Source organism: Achroia grisella, unplaced genomic scaffold, assembly GCF_030625045.1.
Source record: "Achroia grisella isolate CSIRO2021 unplaced genomic scaffold, CSIRO_AGI_Agris_v1 utg1295, whole genome shotgun sequence".
NCBI lineage: Eukaryota > Metazoa > Arthropoda > Insecta > Lepidoptera > Pyralidae > Achroia > Achroia grisella.
The window spans coordinates 1268076-1281801 of NW_026712613.1; the positions used below are offsets into that span (position 1 = coordinate 1268076).

The 13726-nt window shown below is 37.1% G+C and overlaps 1 protein-coding gene across 1 annotated transcript in view; it reads left to right on the top strand.

Annotated features, from left to right (window-relative positions):
• Positions 1 to 376: 376 nt before the first annotated feature.
• Positions 377 to 13726, top strand: part of LOC131855020 (bumetanide-sensitive sodium-(potassium)-chloride cotransporter-like) — a 53510-nt gene continuing 40160 nt past the window's right edge. The window contains exon 1 of the mRNA XM_059206228.1: positions 377 to 999. Within this exon, the coding sequence (XP_059062211.1) occupies positions 598 to 999 (402 nt within the window). The 5' untranslated portion in view covers positions 377 to 597. The remainder of the gene's footprint in view (positions 1000 to 13726) is intronic.

The window sequence follows — 13726 nt, forward strand, 5'->3', positions numbered from 1 at the left end:
TTATATAGTGGACTATAAATTTAGACTCAGTAATTTTGATATAGAGAGTAACAGGCACCGCACTCCGTAAAAATTACTGCAGCTTAAAATACTAAATAATAAAAATTCTTTCGGAGTCGTAACTGTGTGCACTCGTAATGATTTTTCTACGGTAGATTGTCATAGAAAATACGGTAAACTTACAGTGTAGTTGGATACACAGATTCTAACCAATAAGCTCAACGCATTTGTTCACTCATTCATTGTCATTCATATTTCATTCACTGTTTTAGTTAGCATTTGTCAAAAACATTTTGCCAGTTTCCGCGATTGCCAACCGGTTGCTTGAACGATTGTGTTTTACGTTCATTGAACTTCATTTCGCGGCGGTCTTAACTTTATAAGTCGTGAAAACCAGCGTGTTTCGTGTTTTATGACAGAAAGAAATATACTTCTAAGAGAGACAATAACTTAATAAAACTAAGAGAGTGTTTGCATTTTGACATTGTTTAAAAAGAGGCAGAATTATGTTTATATTAAATTCGAAGTTTGATATTTTTATACGGGAAATATTTTCTTAGAAATATATTGTATAAAGCTAAATAATATTACTAAAAAATGGGTTCGCCACAGAAGGATATAGAACTTAGCCCTGTACGGTCGGAAGGGAATGGAAACTCAAGTAAAATACCGGCTGGTGAAAAATTAACATTGCCCGTAAATGATGAAGAGGACGTAATAATCGGTAGATTCAGGAAGATAAGTTCGGCTAAGTCAATGGCAGCCACCAACGGGAATATTCAGTATCCCAGTGAAGCGACGCCTAAGGGAGAAGACTTAGAAGCAGGTCTTCATTTCAGTGCAAAAGAATCGACTGAAAAGGACAGGCTGCTATCAGATATCCTCACCCAGGGGTCGGCTATTGTGCAGCCCTCCACATCACCAGTTACGAAGAGTAGTTTCCGGGATGTTGAGAAACCGTCCAGGTTTAAGGATCAACCGTCAGCGACCAGGTTTCAAGTGAGCATTTTTATTTTTAAATATACATAGTAAATAAGGTACATATTATACTATATGCAAAATAAACATATGGTCCATTTGTGTTAAAGTTTTGGTGAAATAAATTTATCCTTTTTGCATATAATTATAACTTTTGTAGGATTATTTTAATTAATTAGTTTTACCTCAGTATTTAGGCGAACTGATGGCACTTTATCCTTTACTGATATCAGCGTTGTTTAGTTCTGAATAATTATTACTTCATTACTCCATTTAAATTAATATGAACTGATTTGATATGAGGAAATAATCATTGGATCTCTTATTCCGATTTGAGAAATTCTTTAACTGTTTGAGAGGTGCAGTAATAAGGCTATATATTATACTAGCCGACCCGACTGACATGTCTAACTATAAATATTGAATTAGTAATTAACTTTTATAATGGTCCGCACTTTTGTAAGAATCTTTTCCTAAAAGTAACAAATACAACAAAAAATGAATTAGGGAAACTGTCTAGCTGTTCACACAGATTCTCTGACGAAGGAAAATAGGGATTCATTTATATATGTACATACATTACAGATTAGAAAATATATAGACAAAACCAAATAAAGTCATGGTAGGCCAGTCTAGTCAGTAGTCATTCATAAAAAAGAGACAATGTACAGGATTTACATTAGATTTATAGATAATTTGTACAATGTATTACAATGACACATGTGGTAATTAACTTAATAATACTATTGTTTCTGGATTGGAACAATGTGGTATACATTCTGATTTAAATGTTATTGCGATAAGGCTACACAATTAATATAATTAAAATTTTTTTTACAAATAACTGGCCATCAGACCAATAAGGCATCATTTTACAAATAAATTACCATCTAGACTAAAAATTTCTTGCCTAGCCAGCATCTCAAAAAATAAATGAGATGGCACCTCACTGGATGTGCCTTATCTCCTAATGCCCATAACACAGAATACAATTATAGCTCGAAGGGCTGATGCAGATGTAAAAGAAATAAAAAGAAAACAAAATATTCTTGTACTTCATCTAATCTAATCTAATCACCTAATCACCATAAAGTTTAAGAATATTTTAGTTTAAAAGAAATATAAAGATAAAAAATATTTTTTTATAATCTTAATACTAATAAACGTTGAATATAGTAGTACTATATTCAACGTTTTTACTAGATTCAACCTGCTGAATTCACAAATGAGGATTGGTTGATTGGGATGTAGATTCTCCATCCCAAATACTAACATATTGTACACCAATTTTTACATTATTGTCACTAGGGGTTACCATAAACTGCACATATGTTCTATATGAGAATCTTTTTTTTAATTGATATGGCAACACCATGTCACAAGATTTTTGTTAATGAAGAGTTAACTTTTTAATATATCTATTATATTTATAATAGATATATTGAAAGTTAACTCTTCATGGACCATGGACTATGAAGATGAACTATCTAAATTATTTAATTTGGAACCTGGATAGTTCATCTTCATAGTCCATGGGTGGCCTCCATTGTCATTGTAATCACCAATCAATCAATCATCAACCTTCAAACAAAATTCTTGCCTCATTAATTTTCATTCATTCATTCATTATCACTGATGAACGAAGGCAAAAATTCATCAATTATCACTGATGATTGTTGAATGAAAGCAAGAGTTTTGTCATCAGTCACGAGTTTACGAGCGGTTAAATAATTAAGATAAATACATAATATACCTGAATATTAATAACAATACGTCTGTATTAAGACAATACGTTGCTTTATTTGGGCAGTTGTGTAATAAACATAATGTTTGTCTATGCTTTTATGGTCCATAAGGTACTTAATCGCGCATCAAACTTCGTCATATGCGCACATGTTCTGTACAATAGACCATAATCTAGTCTGTGAACAACACATCTGGGACGGAATTACAAACTATTAACACATCTATAGGTACTATTATTATAAAGCCGAAGAGTTTGTTTGTTTGAACGCGCTAATCTCAGGAACTACTGGTTCGAATTGAAAAATTATATTTGTGTTGGATAGTCCATTTAAAGCCTTCCTCGATAGCCAGCTAGCTAGCGAAGCTATATTACGCTACGACCAGTAGGGGTGGAGCTGCAATGAAAAATATTGCAAAAGGTGGGGAAATTAAACAAAAATCAAGTTGCGCTGGTCAGCTAGTTATCCATATACCTAAAAGTCCCTCGCTTCTTCAAGTACCATTAAAAGAACATACATTAAAGCGGCATGTTTCCGACACCTATCTATAAAAATCGTGCTGTTATGAAATTTTCTCCAATAACTAAATAAATCCACGGACCGGAAGACGCAGCGTGGGAAGGCCTCCAGCAAGGTGGACCGACGATCTGGTCAAGATCGCTGGAAGGCATTGGATGCGAGCAGCGCAGGACCGATCGTCGTGGAGATCTTTGGGGGAGGCCTATGTCCAGCAGTGGACGTCTTCCGGGCTGCGATGATGATGATGTACTAAATAAAACCGGATAAAATTTTGTCTATAGGATAAGGGAAGTAATATCAACGTTTCTAATTATTCAGTAGAAGTAACTAATAAAAAAGGACCTATCTTTAGTTCATTCGTAGGAACAATCAACAGGACAGAATAAAAAAAATACATTGGAATGATCAGAATAACGAAACAAAAAGTACCTTCATATTTACTGTATTGATAGCCGAGTAGAAAGGAACGTAAATATTTACTGCAATATTTCGATTGAAAGTAGCGCTATCGCGCTTGAGAGACGCAAGGTCTCTATGATAGAACGAACACTGAAGAATATGTACATCGAATTTCATTATATTAACGCATTCCTCTTAAAGGACAGTTGTAGATTACAACAGATCTTATGTGTCAGGCAGGAGTTAGCCTTCAGCTGCTCTATAATTCATCTGCGGGCTTGGAGTGCCCTCCACACTCGCCGGTACTGATTTAATTTTCGCCCTGTCACGCCAGTACCCAGGCGGGTGCACCATTTTTTATTTTATTGAATAATAGAATGGTTCACCCGCCTGCACTAACGCTTTACGCTGGTGGTGCGTCTGTGGAGGATGATAAGATAAACGTGAGGTCAGGTCAGGTAGCGCATGGTGACAAATTCACCAGGAATTTATCATGATGGTTTCCAGGGGAACTTTTTGGAGGTCAACTTGAGATGGTACATACATTGCTAGCAATGTAACTGCATTACTAATAATCCCCCATAAATAAACTAGTGGGGGAAAGGCCCCCCACTAGTTGGTCTATTTATTTAATTACTATCATTTTATGAGTGTTCTTAGTTCTACCATATATTGTTTTTAAGGATACCAGGAGACTTATAGCACAGGGAAACAGTTTGGGCTTTTTTCTTGTTAGTTTTGTTAGTAATTGTTAGTAATGTAGTCAATAGTCCACATAACTGACAATCCCGTTCCTTCTTATTATTACGAAATATCTTCTGAGTATTAATGATTCGAATACTCGAAATGATCAAGTACAAATTAGATTAAGATACTGCGTGTAATAATAGTAATAACATCTCAAGACAATTTCATAGCGCCATCTAATTCCAACCAAAGCTTATGTTATGGGTACTAGTCCATACACAGATAGTCAATACTGATACAAATACACAGATACAATTTATTGTACACTAGCGGTTCCAGCGACTTCGTCCGCGTGGAATTTAACTTTAATTTTCTAAAATAAAAGTAGCCTAAGTTACTCCTTATTACATCAGCTACCTGCCAAAAAAAGCGTCAAAATCGGGGAAAAATAAATAAAGAGATTAGCCGGCACAAACAGACACATAGATAGACAAAAATTGTAAAAAAAATATTTTGGTGTATGTACCGTATTTAAATTCATATACTTACATGTAGTAAAAAACGGTTATTTCAATATTACAAACAGACACTCAAATTTTATTTATATGTAAAGATATATAGATAATATACATAGAAAACACCTATACCAATACGGTAATGCTATTGTTAGTGAAATAAAACAAGTATAGGCGCGGTTTATAGTACCCCAATTAGTTTTGTTTATAGCCGCCGAATAATGTGATTGATGAAATGGATTGCCCCCCATCACCAAATTGCCAATAGATTGCTTTGCTCTAAATTAATTTGTATGTCTATTACTGCAATAAACGCATATAGTGTGCACGCTTATTATTTGAAACTAGCTGTTCCTGCGACTTCGTCCGCGTGGAAATAACTTTATTTTTCTAAAATAAAAGTAGTCTAAGATCCTTATTACGACGGCTACCTGCCACAAAAAGTCCCGTCAAAATCGGTTCAGCCATTTCAGAGATTAGCCGGATCAAACAGACCGACAGACAGACAGATAAAAATTGGAAAAAATGTTATTTTAGTGTAGGTACCGTATTTATATTCATATGCATGTAGTAAAAAACTAAACATAAATATACATTTTTATTTATATCTATAGATAGAGAGTAAAACAATATTTTTCTTATACGTTTATTGGATAAGCTTGTACCGAAAGGATTTTCTTAGTAATGGGGATTGTTTGTATTTGAAATAGGACCGCGTGGAGGTTGATAGTAATATAACCTGTTAACCTCCACGCGGTCTTCCTTAATTCTATCGTGGTTAAATCCTACCTATATCCCCATATAAGGTTATTACTTCCACTTCTTCTGGGTTACACTACTTCTGGGTGCCACGCCAGCGTATACCGTTATTTAGAAATATCATTCCATTATCATTCACATTCTTCCCAAACCCTCATATTACTTCCACTGGTGCCACGCCAGCGTATACCGTTATTTAAAAATCCCATTCTATTATCATTCACATTCCTCCCAAACCCTCATATTGCTTCCACTGGTGCCACGCCAGCGTATACCGTTATTTAAAAATCCCATTCCATTATCATCCACATTTTTCCTAAACCCTCATATTGCTTCCACTGGTGCCACGCCAGCGTATACCGTTATTTAAAAATCCCTTTCCATTATCATCCACATTTTTCCTAAACCCTCATATTGCTTCCACTGGTGCCACGCCAGCGTATACCGTAATTAAAAGATACCATTCCATTATCATCCACATTCTTCCTAAACCCTCATATTGCTTCCACTGGTGCCACGCCAGCGTATACCGTTATTTAAAAATACCATTCCATTATCATCCACATTCTTCCTAAACCCTCATATTGCTTCCACTGGTGCTACGCCAGCGTATGCCGTTATTTAAAAATACCATTCCATCATCATCCACATTCTTCCCAAACCCTCATATTACTTCCACTAAAAATACCATTCCATTATCATTCACATTCTTCCCAAACCCTCATATTGCTTCCACTGGTGCCACGCCAGCGTATACCGTTATTTAGAAATATCATTCCATTATCATTCACATTCTTCCCAAACCCTCATATTACTTCCACTGGTGCCACGCCAGCGTATACCGTTATTTAGGTAAAGACACCATTCCATTATCATCCACATTCTTCCCAAACCCTCATATTACTTCCACTGGTGCTACGCCAGCGTATACCGTTATTTAAAAATACCATTCCATCATCATCCACATTCTTCCCAAACCCTCATATTACTTCCACTAAAAATACCATTCCATTATCATTCACATTCTTCCCAAACCCTCATATTGCTTCCACTGGTGCTACGCCAGCGTATACCGTTATTTAAAAATACCATTCTATTATCATTCACATTCTTCCCAAACCCTCATATTGCTTCCACTGGTGCCACGCCAGCGTATACCGTAATTAAAAGATACCATTCCATTATCATCCACATTCTTCCCAAACCCTCATATTGCTTCCACTGGTGCTACGCCAGCGTATGCCGTTATTTAAAAATACCATTCCATCATCATCCACATTCTTCCCAAACCCTCATATTACTTCCACTAAAAATACCATTCCATCATCATCCACATTCTTCCCAAACCCTCATATTACTTCCACTAAAAATACCATTCCATTATCATTCACATTCTTCCCAAACCCTCATATTGCTTCCACTGGTGCTACGCCAGCGTATACCGTTATTTAAAAATACCATTCCATTATCATTCACATACTACCCAAACCCTCATATTGCTTCCACTGGTGCTACGCCAGCGTATACCGTTATTTAAAAATACCATTCTATTATCATTCACATTCTTCCCAAACCCTCATATTGCTTCCACTGGTGCCACGCCAGCGTATACCGTAATTAAAAGATACCATTCCATTATCATCCACATTCTTCCTAAACCCTCATATTGCTTCCACTGGTGCTACGCCAGCGTATGCCGTTATTTAAAAATACCATTCCATCATCATCCACATTCTTCCCAAACCCTCATATTACTTCCACTAAAAATACCATTCCATTATCATTCACATTCTTCCCAAACCCTCATATTGCTTCCACTGGTGCTACGCCAGCGTATGCCGTTATTTAAAAATACCATTCCATTATCATTCACATTCTTCCCAAACCCTCATATTGCTTCCACTGGTGCCACGCCAGCGTATACCGTAATTAAAAATACCATTCTATTATCATTCACATTCTTCCCAAACCCTCATATTACTTCCACTAAAAATACCATTCCATTATCATTCACATTCTTCCCAAACCCTCATATTGCTTCCACTGGTGCTACGCCAGCGTATGCCGTTATTTAAAAATACCATTCCATCATCATCCACATTCTTCCCAAACCCTCATATTACTTCCACTAAAAATACCATTCCATTATCATTCACATTCTTCCCAAACCCTCATATTGCTTCCACTGGTGCTACGCCAGCGTATGCCGTTATTTAAAAATACCATTCCATCATCATCCACATTCTTCCCAAACCCTCATATTACTTCCACTGGTGCCACGCCAGCGTATACCGTAATTAAAAGATACCATTCCATTATCCACATTCTTCCTAAACCCTCATATTGCTTCCACTGGTGCTACGCCAGCGTATGCCGTTATTTAAAAATACCATTCCATCATCATCCACATTCTTCGCAAACCCTCATATTGCTTCCACTGGTGCCACGCCAGCGTATACCGTTATTTAAAAGATACCATTCCATTATCATCCACATTCTTCCTAAACCCTCATATTGCTTCCACTGGTGCCACGCCAGCGTATACCGTTATTTAAAAATACTATTCCATTATAGAATAGAATAGAATAGAATAGAAAATCATTTATTCAAATAAACTTACATTGAAGCACTTTTGAATAGTCATTACATTTTTTAATCTACCGCTCGTTCGGAAAGCACATATATCATCCACATTCTTCCTAAACCCTCATATTACTTTCACTGGTGCCACGCTAGCGTATACCGTTATTTAAAAATACCATTCCATCATCATCCACATTCTTCCCAAACCCTCATATTACTTCCACTGGTGCTACGCCAGCGTATACCGTTATTTAAAAATACCAATCCATCATCAACCACATTCTTCCCAAACCCTCATATTACTTCCACTGGTGCCACGCCAGCGTATACCGTTATTTAAAAATCCCATTCCATTATCATCCACATTTTTCCTAAACCCTCATATTGCTTCCACTGGTGCCACGCCAGCGTATACCGTTATTTAAAAATACCATTCCATCATCATCCACATTCTTCCCAAACCCTCATATTACTTCCACTGGTGCTACGCCAGCGTATACCGTTATTTAAAAATACCATTCCATCATCATCCACATTCTTCCCAAACCCTCATATTACTGGTCCACGTTATTTAAAAATACCATTCCATCATCATCCACATTCTTCCCAAACCCTCATATTACTTCCACTAAAAATACCATTCCATCATCATCCACATTCTTCCCAAACCCTCATATTACTTCCACTAAAAATACCATTCCATTATCATTCACATTCTTCCCAAACCCTCATATTGCTTCCACTGGTGCTACGCCAGCGTATACCGTTATTTAAAAATCCCATTCCATTATCATCCACATTTTTCCTAAACCCTCATATTGCTTCCACTGGTGCCACGCCAGCGTATACCGTTATTTAAAAATACCATTCCATCATCATCCACATTCTTCGCAAACCCTCATATTGCTTCCACTGGTGCCACGCCAGCGTATACCGTTATTTAAAAGTACCATTCCATTATCATCCACTTTCTTCCTAAACCCTCATATTGCTTCCACTGGTGCCACGCCAGCGTATACCGTTATTTAAAAATACCATTCCATCATCATCCACTTTCTTCGCAAACCCTCATATTACTTCCCCTGGTGCCACGCCAGCGTATACCGTTATTTAGAAATATCATTCCATTATCATTCACATTCTTCCTAAACCCTCATATTGCTTCCACTGGTGCCACGCCAGCGTATACCGTTATTTAAAAATACCATTCTATTATCATTCACATTCTTCCCAAACCCTCATATTGCTTCCACTGGTGCCACGCCAGCGTATACCGTAATTAAAAGATACCATTCCATTATCATCCACATTCTTCCTAAACCCTCATATTGCTTCCGCTGGTGCCACGCCAGCGTATACCGTTATTTAAAAATACCATTCCATCATCATCCACATTCTTCGCAAACCCTCATATTGCTTCCACTGGTGCCACGCCAGCGTATACCGTTATTTAAAAATACTATTCCATTATCATCCACATTCTTCCTAAACCCTCATATTGCTTCCACTGGTGCCACGCCAGCGTATACCGTTATTTAAAAATACCATTCCATTATCATCCACATTCTTCCCAAACCCTCATATTACTTCCACTAAAAATACCATTCCATTATCATTCACATTCTTCCCAAACCCTCATATTGCTTCCACTGGTGCCACGCCAGCGTATACCGTTATTTAAAAATCCCATTCCATTATCATCCACATTTTTCCTAAACCCTCATATTGCTTCCACTGGTGCCACGCCAGCGTATACCGTTATTTAAAAATACCATTCCATTATCATCCACATTCTTCCTAAACCCTCATATTGCTTCCACTGGTGCCACGCCAGCGTATACCGTTATTTAAAAATCCCATTCCATTGTCATCCACATTTTTCCTAAACCCTCATATTGCTTCCACTGGTGCCACGCCAGCGTATACCGTTATTTAAAAATACCATTCCATTATCATCCACATTCTTCCTAAACCCTCATATTACTTCCACTGGTGCCACGCCAGCGTATACCGTTATTTAAAAATCCCATTCCATTATCATCCACATTTTTCCTATACCCTCATATTGCTTCCACTGGTGCCACGCCAGCGTATACCGTTATTTAAAAATCCCATTCCATTATCATCCACATTTTTCCTAAACCCTCATATTGCTTCCACTGGTGCCACGCCAGCGTATACCGTTATTTAAAAATACCATTCCATTATCATCCACATTCTTCCTAAACCCTCATATTGCTTCCACTGGTGCCACGCCAGCGTATACCGTTATTTAAAAATACCATTCCATTATCATTCACATTCTTCCTAAACCCTCATATTGCTTCCCCTGGTGCCACGCCAGCGTATGCCGTTATTTAAAAATACCATTCCATCATCATCCACATTCTTCCCAAACCCTCATATTACTTCCACTGGTGCCACGCCAGCGTATACCGTTATTTAGGTAAAGACACCATTCCATTATCATCCACAAAAAACTAGATACTACGCTAGTATGTAGTATTCACGTGAAAAATAATTAGCATTATTATCAATGAGCAAATGGCACGTTTGAGTATTAGTCACTGCGTATTACCACTTCACACATGACGCCAGACTGAAGTTTTGTCGTATTTGACGTATTTCACATTCCGATATAAAATGTGTTGCAACCTTGGTTGTGTTTTTGTTCTTGTAATATGACCATAAGTATTTTTTATATAATTGTAATGCTTCTTTAAATAAGGAGATAGCCTGATGGTAAACAGAAAAGTTATCATGTCTTCACATGAAGCCCTTGTATCCCTCATGCGTTGCCATTCTAGCGGACTAAGATGTTATACCTTTGTAATATGCTTGTAGGGTCTGGTCTGCTCTAATCACTACGACTGATTTACTCTTATTTAGTTACTCAACCCGTTGATTGTGTCCATTATTTTGATCAGGAATTAGTGCTAGTTGGTATTTTGTTTTGACACAAATTTATTACTAATGACTACTCATAAGTGCTTTAATGTAAGTTTATTTCAATAAAGAAGTTTCTATTCTATTCTACTTCACTGCCAGATTTCACCTATCAACTAAAACAGAGCTTACAAAGCAAGCTGATTGGCGTCTGAAATAACGCAGTCAGTTTTTACCTAACTACAACCGACTTTACCATCTTTTAATCGCTAGTAATCCTTGCAAGAGATTTTGTTGTAATAATATGGTTTTGAGATAGACTGTAAAATGTCGTCCACGAGTGTGTTAGTCTCGCCCATTTTGTTGTATATATTTTATTGTATTTACAACAATAAATGTATTGATGTATTTATATCAGTTTTTTAGTACCAAGCTCTGCTTAGCTTGGGGCTAGATGGCGTTGTGTGAATTGTCCTGAGATAGGGTGCAGATCAGGCAGCGAATGCGAATGGCAACTCATGAGTGGTATCCTGGGTGTCACATTATAACGTTCCCGTAGAGCTGTACATGTTTATAGGCAACGGTTACCGTTTACCATCAGGTGGGATGTCAGCGATTCAAATTACATAAAAATACTTCTTTTTTTCTCCACATACATATAATCCATGTTCTTATCTTATTATGTTTACAATTCAAATTAACTTAAGATTTGAATTTCGAGTAACTCCATTTTGGCCTGGCCTCGTATAACCATTTTAACATAATCCCTTGATTTATTTAAGAATTTCAGAGCAATGATTACAAATACATTTTATCTTTTGTCACATGGTCATCACATGGACACCATTCTTGTTCAGCGGTCTAGGTCAGAGGCGCCTACTTGGTCGAACCAATAAATCATAATAGCGGTAAATTGGATAAGTGCACGAGCGGCAGCAAGCTTCCTATAGCCTCGTTCTCCGTCTTAGGGTCCGTGAGTAAATACTCAGTTACTGCAACACCTGGTCAGACAAAAAATTTAAAATACAGCCAAACGACTGGTATTGGAGTAGTTAGTGGCATATGCTATGGAGGATTGCCAATGGTTATTAATCCACATAAATAACTATTCCTAATATTTTCTTTGTTCTGTTAATAACACTTGGTCTTTAATGTTTATTCTGTGAGATCTCTAGCGCGAATATAGATACATCGATGAGTTAAAAGCATTGAACAGGTCAGTTTGGTATGTAGTTCATTCATGATTTCACAAGCCAAACTCCTGCCGGTCACCGGTACGGTATGAATGTTTATGTTAATAGAAACGTGATTTAGATTTCATTCATGCGAGTAGGTGTTTGTGGAATAATGCAGATAAGCACGCCGCCGGGCCGACAAACGGATGTGACGAACTGAGGTGAACCATACGGTTAGTCACAATTTTTTTAGTACTTCATATTTTATGGCTTTCAAATTGATAGCTCATCTGATGAGAATTGGCCGAAAGACTAACAGTACCTCGGATATTGTCTTTACGTGACGCACGTTGAACATTCTTATAACGGCTTCGGTTGTTTAGTGGTTTAGTATACCGCTTTACTTCCGATGGACGGGTTCAGACGTTTGTACCGTACGAGGAATCGAACTATTATGTTTACTAGTGTGATTGTTTGTATCGGTCTGGGTGTTTTCTATGTGTAATATATATTAATATCACTAGTATCCTGACGACTTACGTAATGCCGGTTGGTCAGGGAGAGAAACAACTCAATGCCTACAATATTCATAATTACCTATCTCTTATTTGTTTTTATAATAATATAAACACTCCAACTTTTCCGCTCCAAAACTCCCGCTGCCTACGTCAATCATCCATCCATCTACTTGTCAATGTCACACAGATTATTTTGGCTCTGGTCTCTGACGTTTCGTTTCAGATTACATGTTTATTGACTTTACCATTTTTTAATTAATGGTGCGTCACACGATAGTTGACATATATATATATATTTACGAAAATATCTATGTATTTGTATCAGTAGTCTAGTATTTATAACATTAGTTCTGCTTAGCTTGGGACTGTCCAGATGGTATTGTCCAGGGATATTATATAATATTATTAATGTTTAACATGAAGATAGATCTTCAATCCCAAATCCCAAGGGTAGATATGTATAATGTCGTTTATAAAAAAAGCAGACGAAGTCGCAAATAACCGCTAGTACGTGATGTAAGCGTCATCCACTGGATGACTTCAGATGACTGGATTAGTTTAGTTAACCTGTCCTTACAATTGTATAATTTACCTGCTCTAATAAAATCCTTTCCAAGAACAGATTAATAAAGACAACGATGTCACACCACATCCTTATAAAGCCATATAAATAACCACAGTCCAGAAACATAACCTGTAATGGGACTTATGCGTGAGCGAGTTAAATATAGTGCGGCTAAAAATAACTGCAAAGGAATTTAAACCTTCAATCGTAAGAGGACGATCGGTTTCATTACTATCTATTTGCAACGGTCAAAAATATCCAAACAGATTAGACTCATAAGCGATGAAATATAAATAAATGAGGAATATTGGGCCTGATTGCTCATAATGTACCACGAAGTCCCCTGCTAGCCATCGTGATTAATTCCTGGTGAATTAAGAGTAATCAAGACACAGCT